This window comes from Poecilia formosa, unplaced genomic scaffold (assembly GCF_000485575.1).
Source record: "Poecilia formosa unplaced genomic scaffold, Poecilia_formosa-5.1.2 Scaffold27, whole genome shotgun sequence".
Taxonomy (NCBI): Eukaryota; Metazoa; Chordata; class Actinopteri; order Cyprinodontiformes; family Poeciliidae; genus Poecilia; species Poecilia formosa.
In genome coordinates, this window is record NW_006799966.1 from 762,585 (window position 1) to 782,466 (window position 19,882).

General features: G+C 34.0%; 2 protein-coding genes and 1 pseudogene across 2 annotated transcripts; all 3 read right to left on the reverse strand.

The window, feature by feature from the left end:
• Positions 1-371: 371 nt before the first annotated feature.
• On the reverse strand, positions 372-3,420 carry LOC103135819 (chemokine XC receptor 1-like; annotated as a pseudogene).
• Positions 3,421-6,839: 3,419 nt separating this feature from the next.
• xcr1b.2 (chemokine (C motif) receptor 1b, duplicate 2) lies at positions 6,840-9,813 on the reverse strand. Its single transcript, XM_016669653.1, has 3 exons — positions 9,733-9,813; positions 8,679-9,554; positions 6,840-6,843 (listed from the first exon to the last, which is right to left on the reverse strand). Exons 2-3 carry the CDS (start codon positions 9,542-9,544, stop codon positions 6,840-6,842), a joined length of 870 nt encoding a protein of 289 aa, XP_016525139.1. The 5' UTR covers positions 9,545-9,554; positions 9,733-9,813.
• Positions 9,814-16,789: 6,976 nt separating this feature from the next.
• LOC107835848 (chemokine XC receptor 1-like) lies at positions 16,790-19,551 on the reverse strand. The gene is made up of 2 exons (XM_016669651.1): positions 19,512-19,551; positions 16,790-18,724 (listed from the first exon to the last, which is right to left on the reverse strand). The coding sequence occupies exon 2, from the start codon at positions 18,700-18,702 to the stop codon at positions 17,632-17,634; it is 1,071 nt and encodes a 356-aa protein (XP_016525137.1). The 5' UTR covers positions 18,703-18,724; positions 19,512-19,551; the 3' UTR covers positions 16,790-17,631.
• Between the last annotated feature and the right edge of the window lie 331 nt (positions 19,552-19,882).

The window sequence follows — 19,882 nt, forward strand, 5'->3', positions numbered from 1 at the left end:
TTTCTGTGAGCCTTTTCCCACTTACTCAAGAAACACTACAAAGAAGAATAGTTCTTCCTGTTTTTGAGTAAACAGGACAAGATGCTTTTTTTTTCAAGCAAAAATGTTTTATTTACTCAAAAACACAAAACCATAAAATGGGCAAAACAAACAGACTAAGCTCAATCACTAATAACAAAATTTAACATAACTCAATTAAACAGCAGCTTAAAATGATTGAAAATCCTACAGAAAAAAAGTAAAAAAAATATAAAACTATTTTTTTAAATTTATTATTCCTCAACATTAGAGTGGTGCTTGGTATTGCCCTGACAGCACTGCATTTACATCATGTAGTCCTGATCACTTGTAAAACGCAAATCAAAAAGAAGAAAATAACAAAGTTGAACGTACAAAAGTGACTAACATTATCATCACAATGAATTTTGTTATTTTGAAAAAAAAAAAATAAAATAAAAAAATAAAAATTTATGATCCACAGACCCAACATGCAAAAAAAGATTTGGTGCCAAAAAAATAAAATTTAAAAATGCTTGAAACATTACACTTCAACGTGGTGAGTCAATCCAATCAGTGTGGAAAAAATATCCATTCTTTCTGTATGTGTGTATCATAATTAGTCCTGATTTTCAGATGCACCACATAAATATAATTTGTGTAAACTTGTGCACATATACATTTAAAGAAAGAGAGTTCCTCTTATTCAAGCTGATGTATTTGGATTACCTATTGTTATCTGTTGTGATGCCAGTCCAGAATGCGAGCTGGACTGGCATTCTGAACATGAACCATGTCCTGGTCAGTGGCTCTTTCTCTGTTAATACGGACTCTGCGGCGTAAAAGATAAAACAGGTGACTTCGAAACTTTTGTGTGAGCATACAAAGCAGAGGATTCATACAGCAATGGGAGAAGGCAAGCATTCGACAGATATGGTAGACAACATCCAACCGCTCCATTTCTTCACAGTCTCTGGGTCTGTACCAGTCCTTAATGAGAAGTACAATGTTGTAGGGTCCCCAGCAGATGATGTAGGCTGCAACAATGCAAAAGACTATACTTAGAGCTTTGTGCCTTGTTCTGTTTGCTGTCCGTAAAATAGCATATATAATGGCACAATTGCAGAAAATAATGATGGCGATTGGGACGAAAAGAAGCAGAGGAATTTGGAAATAATATCCAAGTTCATCAGAATAAGACACTTCGCAGTAGTAATCATCAGAAACCTCCATTTTGAAAGCATCATACACAGCTATACCGATACTGATCACCCAGATAACCACACAGGCACCGATGGCACAGCGTTTCTTCCTCTGATTGTTGTTTGGCCAGATGTTCAGCACCACAGTACAAAAACGATCCACTGTCATTGCCGTTAGTACAAAGATGCTACTGTACAGACCAGAGAAGTGCACCCAAATAAAGAATTTGCACAGAAAGTCCCCAAGGATCCAGTGATGGAGGTGGTAGGCAGCCCAGAAGGGGACTGAGGCAGCGAAGATCAAATCAGAACAAGCAAGATTTATGATGAAGATTTTTGTGACAAGGTAGAATTGTTCAAAAGTAAAGAGAATGCATAAGAGGAGGCCATTGCCGATGACGCTGACGATGAAGATTATGATGAACACGGCTCCAGTAATGGTTGAAAAGTCCAAAGCCTGACAAGCAATTTGGACTATGTACCCATCTTCATCTGTGCTGTTGTAGTCGTAGTCCATTGCTGAATATCTAAGGAATATGAGCATACATTTAGGGCTTGTCAATTTATAATAAAAACAGAGCATATTGTCTCATCATAGCCTTTTGGGTTTTTTTTGCTGCGTCTTTTGTTAAATCTTTCTGAAAAAAACCCCCCAAAAAACCACACAATTCTTAAATAAATACAAAACAGTGTTAAACAACTTACCCCAGACAGCAGACACTTCCAGCTGTTGCTTTGAACTGCACACTTAAAAGGAAAAGCAAAAATCAGAAGTCAAACTTCTCTCTTTCTGTTTCAGATTAGGTCAGATGGTACAGCTGATTCATTCTGACCCCTTATGGTGTTTCAAAACAAAAATAAATGGGAATTGAATTTCACTTTTTCTATTTGAAAATATATTTTTTTTCACCCTGGAGGCTTGTTTCTCTCATATAGCTTGTTATAAAATCCTAATTAATAGGTATTTAAATATAGTTTTTCTCACATTCCTTTTTACTTGTAGTTAACTTCTCATATTTTAACCCTCAGATTTGCCTGTATTAAAATCCTTAAACATACCACATGAAAATAAGATGAGAATGGCACAAGTTAAGCTAAAACAAATTATAAATCCAACACATTTTTTGCAGCTAACCATTGACCAATCAATCATGTCCCCTTTTATCTATCCATTGTAATAACTTGTGTCATATAAAATGTCTTTCTAATCTCAATGACTCAACAACTCAACCAATCAGCACATAAAGTTTTATTTGCACAATGCGTTGCGACAGTCTGGTAATCAAAATCAGCCAAGTCTCATCTTGTTTGAGTAAAATTCGTTTTATCTAAATCATTATTTGAACTTTTTGCATTACTTTTTTCCAATTGCAGTCTTACAAGACAAATGAGCTTTCTTTTATTTTTACAGAAAAGTTTTCAGAAATAAAGTTTAAAGAAGGAAGAAACATTGCTTCTTATAATAAGGCCCTATCTTGACCAGATAAACTAAACTATAATAAAGCAAATCTAAGCAACCAAGCAAACTAATAACTCATGTTGTGAATTTGTATCTCTAAACCACAAGGCCATGGCTTTGCTTTTTTTCTGATTCAGGCTTGGATTTCTGGACATCCTTACTTTGAAGTTGGGAAATGTGTTATTTATCTTAAAATAAAACTCTCCTCTTTCTTATAAAACAACCTTGCGAAATATTTCAAACGGAAGTTTGATGCTTCTTCTTTTCTGCTTCCCTGTTTGTTAAAGAAAGTTCAACAGCCACACCATGATACTGGAATGAAGTACCGTTAATTAGTTTGAGGTTTGGTCGTTTCATCACTGTGACATCACTGTGATGGGTCATGACAGTGAGGACTGAGAGACTTTGCACTCTCACAGTAATCAAAGTCCTGAGATGACAGGACCACTTGCCAAAGATCCATCCACGGAGCGCACTGCACACAGAAAAGTTAAGAGTTGCCATGAAGCATTGGTTAGAAACTGTAAGCTGCAGAAGGAAGATGTCAGATGTTGTCCTCCACATTTTGTTCCTCAGGAGAAACCACAAGAGAGGAAGGAGTTTCCAGGCACGCTGACAAAAATGATGACATTCTTTACATACTGAAGTCTACCCATTTATAGGAAGGTTCTTCCATGTGACTTTTGCTGCCATTCTGGAAGAAGTAAATAATCACTGTCGGCGTCCATTGCTGATTGTTTGTGGTCATGAAAGAAAACCACAAACGATCTCATGAGGAAATAAAAACAACAGATCAGAGGGATTTTTTTATTTATTTATTTATTTTTTTGATTAAATATTTATGGCTGAACCTATAATTCAAAATACATTCAAATTTAATTATGAATTAGTAAAAAATATTAATGGTCTATAAATAATAACGGTCAAAAATACTCAAAATACACCAAACGAATGACATTTTATTCTTGAAGCCCTGATCATACGAAAACAATGATCTCAGAACAAAAAGCTGAAGAGAAAAAAATCTTAATGTTTCTAATGTCATAAACTGTAATGTCATTGCAGACACAAATGCAGGTGATATCGGTCACATTATCTCAGTGGTATGAAGTACTCCAGCTTGTGATGTTTTGATCATTATGTGTGTCATATTTACATTATTTTCTCAGTCTTGGACTTAGACTTTGTTTCATGTGGGACAAAAAAAGTGTGCCTCTGCATTTTTTTTAAGACTCAGCCTATCACAATGGCTAGAAGATTTTATTTAGACAGGGAAGTGAAAACTCAACAACTCAACAAAAATGAAAGGAAAAAAAAAATCCCAAACATTACAGTATCTGACAACTCAGCGATTTAAAAGGAAAAGAGAAAAACATTTAAAATCAGACATAGAGATAAACAATGCTGCAGAGGAAAATGTTGACACAATGTTTACTTTGCTGGTTAACTAAGTAAAAGCGGAATTTGTGTTTTTTAATTAATAAATAAATAAACTGAGTTTTTCTCTCAGTGCTATCTTAACAATGTGTTTGTTTAATGGACATTTCGTTTTTAACTCTGTGTATGTGTCTTAGGTTGTAAAACTATGATATCATATTTCATATTCAATGAAAAATATGTTGCTGAATAAGAAAAAAATATATTTTTCCTATTAGTTTCACTAAGGTCAATTTCCTAATGACTTAACTGGAATAAAAAGACCAACTCTAACTCTAGAATCCAGAAAAACTATCTTAGGAACTGCTTTTTAAACTCCTGTTCTTCCAAACCAGAAAAGGAATTAGACCAGAGGATACTTATCTAGCAACCCTGAATATGAGTATCTAGTTTATTTACTTTGGATCAACAATATTAGCTTTTTCTCCTTTTGCTCTTTCTTTTGGTCTGTTAATTTGTTTGTATTTCCTTTTAAATCCTGTAAAGTAGTTTTGTACTGCCTTGTTGCTGAAAATGTGCTATATAAATAAAATTACCTTTACCTTTTAGAATCTATTTCTACATAGAAAAGGGGTACACTATCTGCATTAGAAACATATCAATGTCATGATTAAAGGATTAAAGACATAACCTTTATTAAATGTTTGCTACTCTGTCAGGAGTTTAATTATTTATGACTTCAAATTCTGAGTTTTCATCTAACCACCTTTCTGGAGAAGCACAAAAAAAGCTCACTGGGAATAGAAGGGCTTCCTTCCTGACTCAGTTTATTTTAAGTTCTGTTGGTTTTCCTCGTTTTTTGTCACTCCTGAAATTCATTGGGCTCATTCATTAAGAGATTTACCGAGAGGAGTGTTCAGGATAATTTACTAGGACTTTGGGGCAAAAAAACCCAAAAACAAAATATTTATTGCAACTGAATCTGGCAGGTGATCAGACTTGGTTTTAACTTGGCTGGACTGACTTCTCTTTTTGTGTTTTGTTTCTCTCTGATGACGTGAATAGTTATGCAGCAGAGCCTGTTTCCTTCCAGATGAGAAGTCATTGCAAGCTTGCTAAACCAATAATGGGAAGACTTGAAACTCTTTTTTGGCCAAAGTGAACCAATGAGAACACTGGAGTCAAACAATGCTTTTAGATTTTAGATTTGAGAAAAGAGTTTTTTTTTTTTTTAATGACTGTGAAAATACTAATAGTAATAATAATAATAATAATAATAATATCAGAAACATCATCACCATGGAAGAAGAGCTGTTTGCAAGTGTTCACCACTGACAGTTTTAGGCCAGCAAGTTTCCACTTATTAAAGAAAAATACAAAGAAAAGCATAACAATATGGTGTTTTTTCAAGCTGAAATGTTTTATTTACTCAAGCAGAACACCCACAAAAGAACTTCAAAATCCGTAACGGGTACAAATTAAAAACAAAGCAGTTGTTTAATTTGTACCCGGTTTGTACCAAAGCAGCAACAGCAACTCAGCATAACTCAGTACATAGTTAATTTAGCAGTTGTTTCAAATGACTAAAAGTCCATCAGAAACAAAAAATAAAACCAATTTATACATTTAAAAAATATAAAACCTTTCAAATAAATGACAAATTTGTCTTCCCCTCTTTATAGAGCTGTTCTTGGTATTGCCTAATCAACTCTTCTTGTTTCTAACAGTGCTTTTTGTCCTGTTTCATCATTCACATTTACAGTACACGTATTCCTCATCATTTGTAAAACAAAATAAGAAAAGGAAATAAAACGAAAAATAACAGGTTGAACATACAAAAAGCTGACTAAGATCATTTTCACACTAAAACAGATATTTTGTTAAACTGAATTTTCTGATCCATTTGTTCCCAGCATCCACATGCAAAAACAGTTTTGGTGCCAAAAACTTTTTTTCTTTTCTTTGTTAATACTTCCAACTATTTCAGAGAGGTAAGTCATCTCATGCCAATCTATTTGGAGTAATATCCATATTATACTAGATACTATATTCTTGTACTACAACTAGTACTCTTGAATTTCAGCAATGTTGCTGAAAGACCTGAACTGTGAGATGCACTGACATTCTGAATATAAGACTGGCCCCCGCCTCTCTCTGTTAGTCCTAGCAACTTGGTAGCGCAAAATATGAAGTGGTTTCATATCTTTTGAGTGAGCATACATTGAAGAGTGTTTGTCCAACAGTGGGAAAAGGCAAGCATTCGACAGATATTGTAGGCAATATTGATCTGCTGCAGTTATTTAAAGTTTTTGGACTGAATGACAAGTATAATCTTGTAGGGTCCCCAGCAGATGATGTAGTGAAGGTGGTAGACAGCCCAGAAGGGGACTGAGGCAGCGAAGGTCAAATCAGAACAAACAAGGTTTATGATGAAGATATATGTGAAGAGATTATGTTTTTCAAAAATAAACAGAATACATAAGAGGAGGACATAAACGATGATGCTGATGATGAAGATTGTGATGAATACGGCTCCATTAATTGTTGAAAAGTCAAAAATCTGACAAGTCATATTTTGGATGAGATTTAAGATGTCCCCTTCTTTATCTGTGCTGTTGGGGGCGAAGTCCATTGCTGATTATCTAAGGAACATGAGCGCAAGTTTAGGACTTTGAGATTTCTAATAAAGACCAAGTATAAATTCATTCATTCATTTTTATAGCACCTAATTCCAGATCAGTTACAAAAAACTTAAAAAAATAAATAAATAAATAAAAAACTTATCACAGACACACTGCCAGTTCTCATCTGCATGTCAAAGAAAAAGTAAAAATGAGGACAAAAACTTCCCTTTTCTGCTTCAAATTAAGTCAGATTTTATTGTGGACCAATTCTGACTACTAATGATTTTTCAAAACTAAAACAAATGACTACCTTTTCCATTTAAAATGCAGATTTTCTTACATTTGAGACTTTATTTCATCCTTACAACTTGCTGTACAAACCCAATTAATAGTTAAAGATTGCCCTTCTTCAGCTGCATTACTTGCTACTTTGCACTACAATGTGTACACTTTTTATTTTAATTAACCATTGTTTCTATGATATTTTATTTGCTGTTTAATAATGTGTTGCTTGGCTTTTGTTTTTATCTATTATTTTAACCTTGATTTCCTTTGTCTGAAGAACTTTTATGACAAAAACCCAACATTTCTTAAAGTATCAAACATTGTCCAATTCGGTTTTGAATTTATCTAGAAATCTCTCCAAAAATGTTGTTTCTATACCAGTTTTGACAAGAGAAAGAAATGAGACGTCGCTTCATACTAACATTACCTCAGACAGGTGCTGCCATCTTCAGTCCAACTATTCAACGTGGTAGCTTGAACAGTGAATGCAACATCACTGTGGCTGAAAATGAATCCAAAGGTGCTGTAAACAAACGAAAAAATGTTTTAAAGCAGTATTTCCGAAACTTTTTTCAGGCTGAGGAACAGTAAAGCTATTTAGCAAACACTCACGGACCACCTAACTAGAAATTGCCCCAGCAATAACGTAACTTTTTACAACATTTGGCAGGAGTTGACAGCAGTTAAAAGTAGTAGCACTTAACAGTTCTAAAATTAAACATAGCTAACACGCATAACGGTAAGAGTTAAAAACATATACAGAACATAGCAAAATTACTGCTGAAACATCTTGTATGATTTAAAATAAAATATTTGTTGAAATCGAATACTTGTAAAGAAAACACAGAGCTGCTCCTAATACATACCGCAGTTATGGACTGCGACAGAAAAAGGTGACGAGCTGTCAGTTATTTGTTGCTATGGTAACCATCAGCCGTCAAGAGCAGTGATACACTAATAAATGTCAGGAGAAACAACTTCTGGACTAAACCATAGACATTAATAATAATTAATCATTCACGTCTATGGACTAAAAAAAAATTAAAATAGTAAATAAAGAAATTAGATAAACTAACATACATAATACTGTTGAAATATTAGGCTCTTAATTTAAACATTTTAATTAAATAATCAGTAAAAACAACAATAGATGTTGAAGTGCGAGCAGAGCATTATAATTAAGCAAAATCGTAAAAAAACAAAAGAACAGTTCTCACTAACTGAGTCCAGCAAAGTGCCGTTCAAAAGAATCGAATAGTGGGCGACACATCTCGGCAGATATTAGCTTCCTCCGGTCATATAAATTGTCCTGGCGTTTATTTCCACCGATATCTTCAGTTTTTCTTTTGAGTGACTCGGTTTTAAACCACTTATCTTATCCATTATTTCTTTGAAACACAATTCTTTGATTAACGCGTTGCACTTTGAGCTGACGTCACAAGAAATAACGATCGTTTACATGGAGTTCAGTAAGGACCACTAGGGGGCGCCCGCGGACCACCATTGGTCCAGGTACCACAGTTTGAACAAGACTGATTTTGACTTGTCCACCTGGCTATTACACCTTTATGGTGTTTTCTACTTTTTTCCTACGTACTGCTTATTTTTAAGTTGAATTTTGCTGAATAAAAGTCAGTTATTATAATTTGACGAGTGCAAAAAGTTTTAAATTACTTATTTGTCTCATTTGTCATATTAAAATTTTGGGATTTTAACNGGCGTAAAAGATAAAACAGGTGACTTCGAAACTTTTGTGTGAGCATACAAAGCAGAGGATTCATACAGCAATGGGAGAAGGCAAGCATTCGACAGATATGGTAGACAACATCCAACCGCTCCATTTCTTCACAGTCTCTGGGTCTGTACCAGTCCTTAATGAGAAGTACAATGTTGTAGGGTCCCCAGCAGATGATGTAGGCCACAACAATGCAAAAGACTATACTTAGAGCTTTGTGCCTTGTTCTGTTTGCTGTCCGTAAAATAGCATATATAATGGCACAATTGCAGAAAATAATGATGGCGATTGGGACGAAAAGAAGCAGAGGAATTTGGAAATAATATCCAAGTTCATCAGAATAAGACACTTCGCAGTAGTAATCATCAGAAACCTCCATTTTGAAAGCATCATACACAGCTATACCGATACTGATCACCCAGATAACCACACAGGCACCGATGGCACAGCGTTTCTTCCTCTGATTGTTGTTTGGCCAGATGTTCAGCACCACAGTACAAAAACGATCCACTGTCATTGCCGTTAGTACAAAGATGCTACTGTACAGACCAGAGAAGTGCACCCAAATAAAGAATTTGCACAGAAAGTCCCCAAGGATCCAGTGATGGAGGTGGTAGGCAGCCCAGAAGGGGACTGAGGCAGCGAAGATCAAATCAGAACAAGCAAGATTTATGATGAAGATTTTTGTGACAAGGTAGAATTGTTCAAAAGTAAAGAGAATGCATAAGAGGAGGCCATTGCCGATGACGCTGACGATGAAGATTATGATGAACACGGCTCCAGTAATGGTTGAAAAGTCCAAAGCCTGACAAGCAATTTGGACTATGTACCCATCTTCATCTGTGCTGTTGTAGTCGTAGTCCATTGCTGAATATCTAAGGAATATGAGCATACATTTAGGGCTTGTCAATTTATAATAAAAACAGAGCATATTGTCTCATCATAGCCTTTTGGGTTTTTTTTGCTGCGTCTTTTGTTAAATCTTTCTGAAAAAAACCCCCCAAAAAACCACACAATTCTTAAATAAATACAAAACAGTGTTAAACAACTTACCCCAGACAGCAGACACTTCCAGCTGTTGCTTTGAACTGCACACTTAAAAGGAAAAGCAAAAATCAGAAGTCAAACTTCTCTCTTTCTGTTTCAGATTAGGTCAGATGTTACTGCTGATTCATTCTGACCCCTTATGGTGTTTCAAAACAAAAATAAATGGGAATTGAATTTCACTTTTTCTATTTGAAAATATATTTTTTTTCACCCTGGAGGCTTGTTTCTCTCATATAGCTTGTTATAAAATCCTAATTAATAGGTATTTAAAGATAGTTTTTCTCACATTCCTTTTTACTTGTAGTTAACTTCTCATATTTTAACCCTCAGATTTGCCTGTATTAAAATCCTTAAACATACCACATGAAAATAAGATGAGAATGGCACAAGTTAAGCTAAAACAAATTATAAATCCAACACATTTTTTGCAGCTAACCATTGACCAATCAATCATGTCCCCTTTTATCTATCCATTGTAATAACTTGTGTCATATAAAATGTCTTTCAAATCTCAATGACTCAACAACTCAACCAATCAGCACATAAAGTTTTATTTGCACAATGCGTTGCGACAGTCTGGTAATCAAAATCAGCCAAGTCTCATCTTGTTTGAGTAAAATTCGTTTTATCTAAATCATTATTTGAACTTTTTGCATTACTTTTTTCCAATTGCAGTCTTACAAGACAAATGAGCTTTCTTTTATTTTTACAGAAAAGTTTTCAGAAATAAAGTTTAAAGAAGGAAGAAACATTGCTTCTTATAATAAGGCCCTATCTTGACCAGATAAACTAAACTATAATAAAGCAAATCTAAGCAACCAAGCAAACTAATAACTCATGTTGTGAATTTGTATCTCTAAACCACAAGGCCATGGCTTTGCTTTTTTTCTGATTCAGGCTTGGATTTCTGGACATCCTTACTTTGAAGTTGGGAAATGTGTTATTTATCTTAAAATAAAACTCTCCTCTTTCTTATAAAACAACCTTGCGAAATATTTCAAACGGAAGTTTGATGCTTCTTCTTTTCTGCTTCCCTGTTTGTTAAAGAAAGTTCAACAGCCACACCATGATACTGGAATGAAGTACCGTTAATTAGTTTGAGGTTTGGTCGTTTCATCACTGTGACATCACTGTGATGGGTCATGACAGTGAGGACTGAGAGACTTTGCACTCTCACAGTAATCAAAGTCCTGAGATGACAGGACCACTTGCCAAAGATCCATCCACGGAGCGCACTGCACACAGAAAAGTTAAGAGTTGCCATGAAGCATTGGTTAGAAACTGTAAGCTGCAGAAGGAAGATGTCAGATGTTGTCCTCCACATTTTGTTCCTCAGGAGAAACCACAAGAGAGGAAGGAGTTTCCAGGCACGCTGACAAAAATGATGACATTCTTTACATACTGAAGTCTACCCATTTATAGGAAGGTTCTTCCATGTGACTTTTGCTGCCATTCTGGAAGAAGTAAATAATCACTGTCGGCGTCCATTGCTGATTGTTTGTGGTCATGAAAGAAAACCACAAACGATCTCATGAGGAAATAAAAACAACAGATCAGAGGGATTTTTTTATTTATTTATTTATTTTTTTGATTAAATATTTATGGCTGAACCTATAATTCAAAATACATTCAAATTTAATTATGAATTAGTAAAAAATATTAATGGTCTATAAATAATAACGGTCAAAAATACTCAAAATACACCAAACGAATGACATTTTATTCTTGAAGCCCTGATCATACGAAAACAATGATCTCAGAACAAAAAGCTGAAGAGAAAAAAATCTTAATGTTTCTAATGTCATAAACTGTAATGTCATTGCAGACACAAATGCAGGTGATATCGGTCACATTATCTCAGTGGTATGAAGTACTCCAGCTTGTGATGTTTTGATCATTATGTGTGTCATATTTACATTATTTTCTCAGTCTTGGACTTAGACTTTGTTTCATGTGGGACAAAAAAAGTGTGCCTCTGCATTTTTTTTAAGACTCAGCCTATCACAATGGCTAGAAGATTTTATTTAGACAGGGAAGTGAAAACTCAACAACTCAACAAAAATGAAAGGAAAAAAAAAATCCCAAACATTACAGTATCTGACAACTCAGCGATTTAAAAGGAAAAGAGAAAAACATTTAAAATCAGACATAGAGATAAACAATGCTGCAGAGGAAAATGTTGACACAATGTTTACTTTGCTGGTTAACTAAGTAAAAGCGGAATTTGTGTTTTTTAATTAATAAATAAATAAACTGAGTTTTTCTCTCAGTGCTATCTTAACAATGTGTTTGTTTAATGGACATTTCGTTTTTAACTCTGTGTATGTGTCTTAGGTTGTAAAACTATGATATCATATTTCATATTCAATGAAAAATATGTTGCTGAATAAGAAAAAAATATATTTTTCCTATTAGTTTCACTAAGGTCAATTTCCTAATGACTTAACTGGAATAAAAAGACCAACTCTAACTCTAGAATCCAGAAAAACTATCTTAGGAACTGCTTTTTAAACTCCTGTTCTTCCAAACCAGAAAAGGAATTAGACCAGAGGATACTTATCTAGCAACCCTGAATATGAGTATCTAGTTTATTTACTTTGGATCAACAATATTAGCTTTTTCTCCTTTTGCTCTTTCTTTTGGTCTGTTAATTTGTTTGTATTTCCTTTTAAATCCTGTAAAGTAGTTTTGTACTGCCTTGTTGCTGAAAATGTGCTATATAAATAAAATTACCTTTACCTTTTAGAATCTATTTCTACATAGAAAAGGGGTACACTATCTGCATTAGAAACATATCAATGTCATGATTAAAGGATTAAAGACATAACCTTTATTAAATGTTTGCTACTCTGTCAGGAGTTTAATTATTTATGACTTCAAATTCTGAGTTTTCATCTAACCACCTTTCTGGAGAAGCACAAAAAAAGCTCACTGGGAATAGAAGGGCTTCCTTCCTGACTCAGTTTATTTTAAGTTCTGTTGGTTTTCCTCGTTTTTTGTCACTCCTGAAATTCATTGGGCTCATTCATTAAGAGATTTACCGAGAGGAGTGTTCAGGATAATTTACTAGGACTTTGGGGCAAAAAAACCCAAAAACAAAATATTTATTGCAACTGAATCTGGCAGGTGATCAGACTTGGTTTTAACTTGGCTGGACTGACTTCTCTTTTTGTGTTTTGTTTCTCTCTGATGACGTGAATAGTTATGCAGCAGAGCCTGTTTCCTTCCAGATGAGAAGTCATTGCAAGCTTGCTAAACCAATAATGGGAAGACTTGAAACTCTTTTTTGGCCAAAGTGAACCAATGAGAACACTGGAGTCAAACAATGCTTTTAGATTTTAGATTTGAGAAAAGAGTTTTTTTTTTTTTTAATGACTGTGAAAATACTAATAGTAATAATAATAATAATAATAATAATATCAGAAACATCATCACCATGGAAGAAGAGCTGTTTGCAAGTGTTCACCACTGACAGTTTTAGGCCAGCAAGTTTCCACTTATTAAAGAAAAATACAAAGAAAAGCATAACAATATGGTGTTTTTTCAAGCTGAAATGTTTTATTTACTCAAGCAGAACACCCACAAAAGAACTTCAAAATCCGTAACGGGTACAAATTAAAAACAAAGCAGTTGTTTAATTTGTACCCGGTTTGTACCAAAGCAGCAACAGCAACTCAGCATAACTCAGTACATAGTTAATTTAGCAGTTGTTTCAAATGACTAAAAGTCCATCAGAAACAAAAAATAAAACCAATTTATACATTTAAAAAATATAAAACCTTTCAAATAAATGACAAATTTGTCTTCCCCTCTTTATAGAGCTGTTCTTGGTATTGCCTAATCAACTCTTCTTGTTTCTAACAGTGCTTTTTGTCCTGTTTCATCATTCACATTTACAGTACACGTATTCCTCATCATTTGTAAAACAAAATAAGAAAAGGAAATAAAACGAAAAATAACAGGTTGAACATACAAAAAGCTGACTAAGATCATTTTCACACTAAAACAGATATTTTGTTAAACTGAATTTTCTGATCCATTTGTTCCCAGCATCCACATGCAAAAACAGTTTTGGTGCCAAAAACTTTTTTTCTTTTCTTTGTTAATACTTCCAACTATTTCAGAGAGGTAAGTCATCTCATGCCAATCTATTTGGAGTAATATCCATATTATACTAGATACTATATTCTTGTACTACAACTAGTACTCTTGAATTTCAGCAATGTTGCTGAAAGACCTGAACTGTGAGATGCACTGACATTCTGAATATAAGACTGGCCCCCGCCTCTCTCTGTTAGTCCTAGCAACTTGGTAGCGCAAAATATGAAGTGGTTTCATATCTTTTGAGTGAGCATACATTGAAGAGTGTTTGTCCAACAGTGGGAAAAGGCAAGCATTCGACAGATATTGTAGGCAATATTGATCTGCTGCAGTTATTTAAAGTTTTTGGACTGAATGACAAGTATAATCTTGTAGGGTCCCCAGCAGATGATGTAGTGAAGGTGGTAGACAGCCCAGAAGGGGACTGAGGCAGCGAAGGTCAAATCAGAACAAACAAGGTTTATGATGAAGATATATGTGAAGAGATTATGTTTTTCAAAAATAAACAGAATACATAGGAGGAGGACATTGACGATGATGCTGATGATGAAGATTGTGATGAATACGGCTCCATTAATTGTTGAAAAGTCAAAAATCTGACAAGTCATATTTTGGATGAGATTTAAGATGTCCCCTTCTTTATCTGTGCTGTTGGGGGCGAAGTCCATTGCTGATTATCTAAGGAACATGAGCGCAAGTTTAGGACTTTGAGATTTCTAATAAAGACCAAGTATAAATTCATTCATTCATTTTTATAGCACCTAATTCCAGATCAGTTACAAAAAACTTAAAAAAATAAATAAATAAATAAAAAACTTATCACAGACACACTGCCAGTTCTCATCTGCATGTTAAAGAAAAAGTAAAAATGAGGACAAAAACTTCCCTTTTCTGCTTCAAATTAAGTCAGATTTTATTGTGGACCAATTCTGACTACTAATGATTTTTAAAACTAAAACAAATGACTACCTTTTCCATTTAAAATGCAGATTTTCTTACATTTGAGACTTTATTTCATCCTTACAACTTGCTGTACAAACACAATTAATAGTTAAAGATTGCCCTTCTTCAGCTGCATTACTTGCTACTTTGCATTATAATTTGTACACCTTTTTATTTTAATTAACCATTGTTTCTATGATATTTTATTTGCTGTTTAATAATGTGTTGCTTGGCTTTTGTTTTTATCTATTATTTTAACCTTGATTTCCTTTGTCTGAATAACTTTTATGACAAAAACCCAACATTTCTTAAAGTATCAAACATTGTCCAATTCGGTTTTGAATTTATCTAGAAATCTCTCCAAAAATGTTGTTTCTATACCAGTTTTGACAAGAGAAAGAAATGAGACGTCGCTTCATACTAACATTACCTCAGACAGGTGCTGCCATCTTCAGTCCAACTATTCAACGTGGTAGCTTGAACAGTGAATGCAACATCACTGTGGCTGAAAATGAATCCAAAGGTGCTGTAAACAAACGAAAAAATGTTTTAAAGCAGTATTTCCGAAACTTTTTTCAGGCTGAGGAACAGTAAAGCTATTTAGCAAACACTCACGGACCACCTAACTTGAAATTGCCCCAGCAATAACGCAACTTTTTACAGCATTTGGCAGGAGTTGACAGCAGTTAAAAGTAGTAGCACTTAACAGTTCTAAAATTAAACATAGCTAACACGCATAACGGTAAGAGTTAAAAACATATACAGAACATAGCAAAATTACTGCTGAAACATCTTGTATGATTTAAAATAAAATATTTGTTGAAATCGAATACTTGTAAAGAAAACACAGAGCTGCTCCTAATACATACCGCAGTTATGGACTGCGACAGAAAAAGGTGACGAGCTGTCAGTTATTTGTTGCTATGGTAACCATCAGCCGTCAAGAGCAGTGATACACCAATAAATGTCAGGAGAAACAACTTCTGGACTAAACCATAGACATTAATAATAATTAATCATTCACGTCTATGGACTAAAAAAAAATTAAAATAGTAAATAAAGAAATTAGATAAACTAACATACATAATACTGTTGAAATATTAGGCTCTTAATTTAAACATTTTAATTAAATAATCAGTAAAAACAACAATAGATGTTGAAGTGCGAGCAGAGCATTATAATTAAGCAAAGTCGTAAAAAAACAACAAAAGAACAGTTCTCACTAACTGAGTCCAGCAAAGTGCCGTTCAAAAGAATCGAATAGTGGGCGACACATCTCGGCAGATATTAGCTTCCTCCGGTCATATAAATTGTCCTGGCGTTTATTTCCACCGATATCTTCAGTTTTTCTTTTGAGTGACTCGGTTTTAAACCACTTATCTTATCCATTATTATTTTGAAACACAATTCTTTGATTAACGCGTTGCACTTTGAGCTGACGTCACAAGAAATAACGATCGTTTACATGGAGTTCAGTAAGGACCACTAGGGGGCGCCCGCGGACCACCATTGGTCCAGGTACCACAGTTTGAACAAGACTGATTTTGACTTGTCCACCTGGCTATTACACCTTTATGGTGTTTTCTACTTTTTTCCTACGTACTGCTTATTTTTAAGTTGAATTTTGCTGAATAAAAGTCAGTTATTATAATTTGACGAGTGCAAAAAGTTTTAAATTACTTATTTGTCTCATTTGTCATATTAAAATTTTGGGATTTTAACAGGTATTTTGAGAGCCACTGAATATGCAGCTGTTCTGGTCTGGTAGATACCAAAAAGCCACTTTTTGACTTGGCATCTAGTGGAATGGTATATCTATCAGGAAACATCTTCCTTGGTGTTTAAAGTAAATTGACCAGTGACCTAATATAATAGGATTCATATAATATAATTCATATAATTCTGTTATTGCTCTGTTTAATACTAAATTAGTGTTGATGTAATAAAAATTATATTATATGTTGAAACAATCATCATAAGATCTGCTTGTGCAGAATACAAATTACAGGAGGCAAGATTACCAACAGTTTTATTTAATTTGAACTTCAACAAGAGATCAGTAATACAATAATTAGAAAGTATACACATATATATATGTATATGGGAATTTCGCATCAGGTGGACAGAATCTTCTGATTCAGCTTCATTCTTGTTCAACTTCCTTGTTTCTGTCATAGTTTATACAAACGTTTGTACAGTTAAGGTGACTAACATCAGTTTACATCACAGAATGAACAAAATACTCTAAATGTATGGTACAAGCACAGAATGAACAAAATACTCTAAATGTATGGTACAAGTGCACTATGAAAAAACTAAAACAAAGCAGTTTACAGGTACATGAAACCAACCATTGCTTATTTACATTACAACAACTTTTCATCCATCTAAGAACATCATCAAGTAGTTAATAGCTTGATTAAATAGTAACAAAGAATCACTTAATAAAAACTGATGGAATTTTTTTTTTATGTAATAAACCCATTTTATTTTGCCACATATGTTCCCTTCCAAACCTTTTCTATTACATGTCACAGTACAAGTAGACAAAAAAATTAGAGGTGCATTTAAAAATATTTAGTATGGATTAATTGGACAAAGACTCATTAAAAGCATTTAAGTTTAGCTTGTAATAGCTAGGATCATTTACATATTGAGGAGTCTTCAATAATAAAAAAAGTCCAGTTGTTAAATCTTAGAGGCACAAACAGTTTCCACTATGTCTGAAATTAAAAACAAATATTGTATTTTCCCTCTATGTAAATGATGCAAAATAAAAAAGGATTACTTAAATTTGATTTGAATTTAAATGGAGGTTTCATGCTTTCAAATACTAATCCATGAATTTGTATATTTCTGCAGTTACGTGGATACTTCGTTGCTGGTTACAGACGTGATTGTGATCCTGCTCACTCTGTTGGAGATGCTGTTGTTTCTATGACCCAAGTTCTGCAGCAGTTTTTTTAAATGGGTTTTGAATTTAACTCCTGCAAACACGTAAAACACAGGGTTGAGGCAGCAATGCGAAAAGGCAGGGAGTCGGGTGATGGAGATGGCATATTCCATGTTTATGTGTTGTTCACAAATTGCTTTGATTTCAGAATCATCAGATGTATTTGGTGGGTTCCCATAAGCAAATGACCTTAGAAACATTACAACATTATAAGGTGCCCACCCCAAGAAGAAGACAACCATAAGAACGAAAATAAGTTTGACAGTTTTGTTTCTTCTTCTTTGGGCAGTCGGACGCAGCAACCTGTAAATGATCTGAGAATAGCAAAACACGAACACGTAGGCTGTTAGGACAAAGAGAACATTTTGTTCATAGATTCCCAACTTTGAAGAAAAGGAGTCCCCATATCCACAATATTTCTTGAATGTTTGACTTGAGCCATCATCATCTTTTACTTTGATGTAGATGAAGACGGGACTGGCTGCCAAGATACTAATCAACCAAACAATGAAACTTGTGAAAATCCCAGAAGGGCCTGTAGTTGATACAATGCTAGACAGAGGATTTATGACAGCTATGTAGCGGTGAATTGTCATCAGGATGAGGAAGAAACCGCTGCTGTAGAAGCCAACATAGAAAATAAAGTTGACGACTTGGCATGCAGGCTCTCCTAATGTCCATCCATGCATGTAGTAGTAAGCCCAAAAGGGTAGCCCTAAGGTGAAGAAGAGATCTGACACAGCCAAGTTCAGGATAAGTGTATTGGTGATGGATTTGACATTCTCGTACTTGAACAGAATAACAAGAACAAGGATGTTGCCAAAAAGACTGAATAATATCACGAAAGAGAAAAAAGACACAGTCAATGTGGCTCCAAATTCAATCACACTTGTCTGGTTGCATGTTTGATCCTCGTAATCAGTGGTATATTCATAAAGGTTTCCATTTTCGCTCTCCGTGAAGTTTTCATATGTGTCCATCTTCCTCCAGCAGGTAAGGAGTCTAAATACACAAAAAGATTTGTTAGATAATTAAAATGTGATTTTCCTTTTAATTTGTGGTATCTTTTTAATTTGCTTGTTTCTTTCTATGTAAACTAGTATGTGGAACTTTCTTTCTCTCACTAATGTCTGAATCTCTCCAATATACTAAGTAAGAAATGGACTATGCTTCTACACGGTAGAGGTGAGATCTGGATGTTCTTTTCTGCACTATATTGTCTATGTAGAAGTAAACAAATTAGAGAGAGGCTAATGTTTTTTTTTTCTTTTAGTCTCGTTTTGCTTTGAGATCATAATTACTGTGAAACACAAACAATGAATTTGACTCATTTCAAACCCTGACAGCGCATAGAAATGAGGTCTCATATAAACTTAAATGAAAGGGATTTGTAAATGGCTGTGTGTAGAAAAGCAAAATATTATAATGTATTTATCTATAATATTGACATTATATAGTTTTGCTCAGTAGATGGGTGGAAGTGTGAAAATTAAACTGGCTACTGTCATATCTCACGAGTTAGTTAATACACAAGTCAGAGCCAAGAAATGTTTTACTGCTTAAACACAGTTTACCTATTTAACATATTTGGCTGAATACATTTTATTTATATGGAAAAGTAATGCAATAGATAAAAATCAAGTCTTTCATTTTCAACATTTTCAGGACAACTTGAATTTCACTTGCTGATACCTAAAGTATTGCAATTAAAATGCATAAAAATGTAACCCTTAATCTTACAAATATAAAAGAGGAAAAAACATGAATAATATAAAGAAACATACTGCACCTGCACAATGATGCAAAGGATTGTTGGGACCAAAAGCGGTGAAGAACTGGGCAGTAGGTCTCACCTTAAGTAGAAATCAAAGAGGAACAGAAACCACATATTTTCTTTGTTACCTGTATCATTTCAGAACAGAAAAAAATAAAAACACTATTCAGTTGTGAATGACTTCCAGTAGTTAGTCTTTAGTTTCCAGACCTGCTGTGTATTTTACTGAGACATAAATATTTTTAATGAAGCCCTGCTGAAAAGAAGGGCTACATACAGCTTTATTATTATTATTATTATTATTATTATTATTATTATTATTATTATTATTATTATTAGTGGTAATAAAATATTTAGTTTGAATTATTTTTTCAGGCTTCTATAGT

Bases quoted from the DNA above. Each gene is read 5' to 3' on its own strand.
- xcr1b.2 (XM_016669653.1), bottom strand. From the start codon at position 9,544: ATGGACTACGACTACAACAGCACAGATGAAGATGGGTACATAGTCCAA.
- LOC107835848 (XM_016669651.1), bottom strand. From the start codon at position 18,702: ATGGACACATATGAAAACTTCACGGAGAGCGAAAATGGAAACCTTTAT.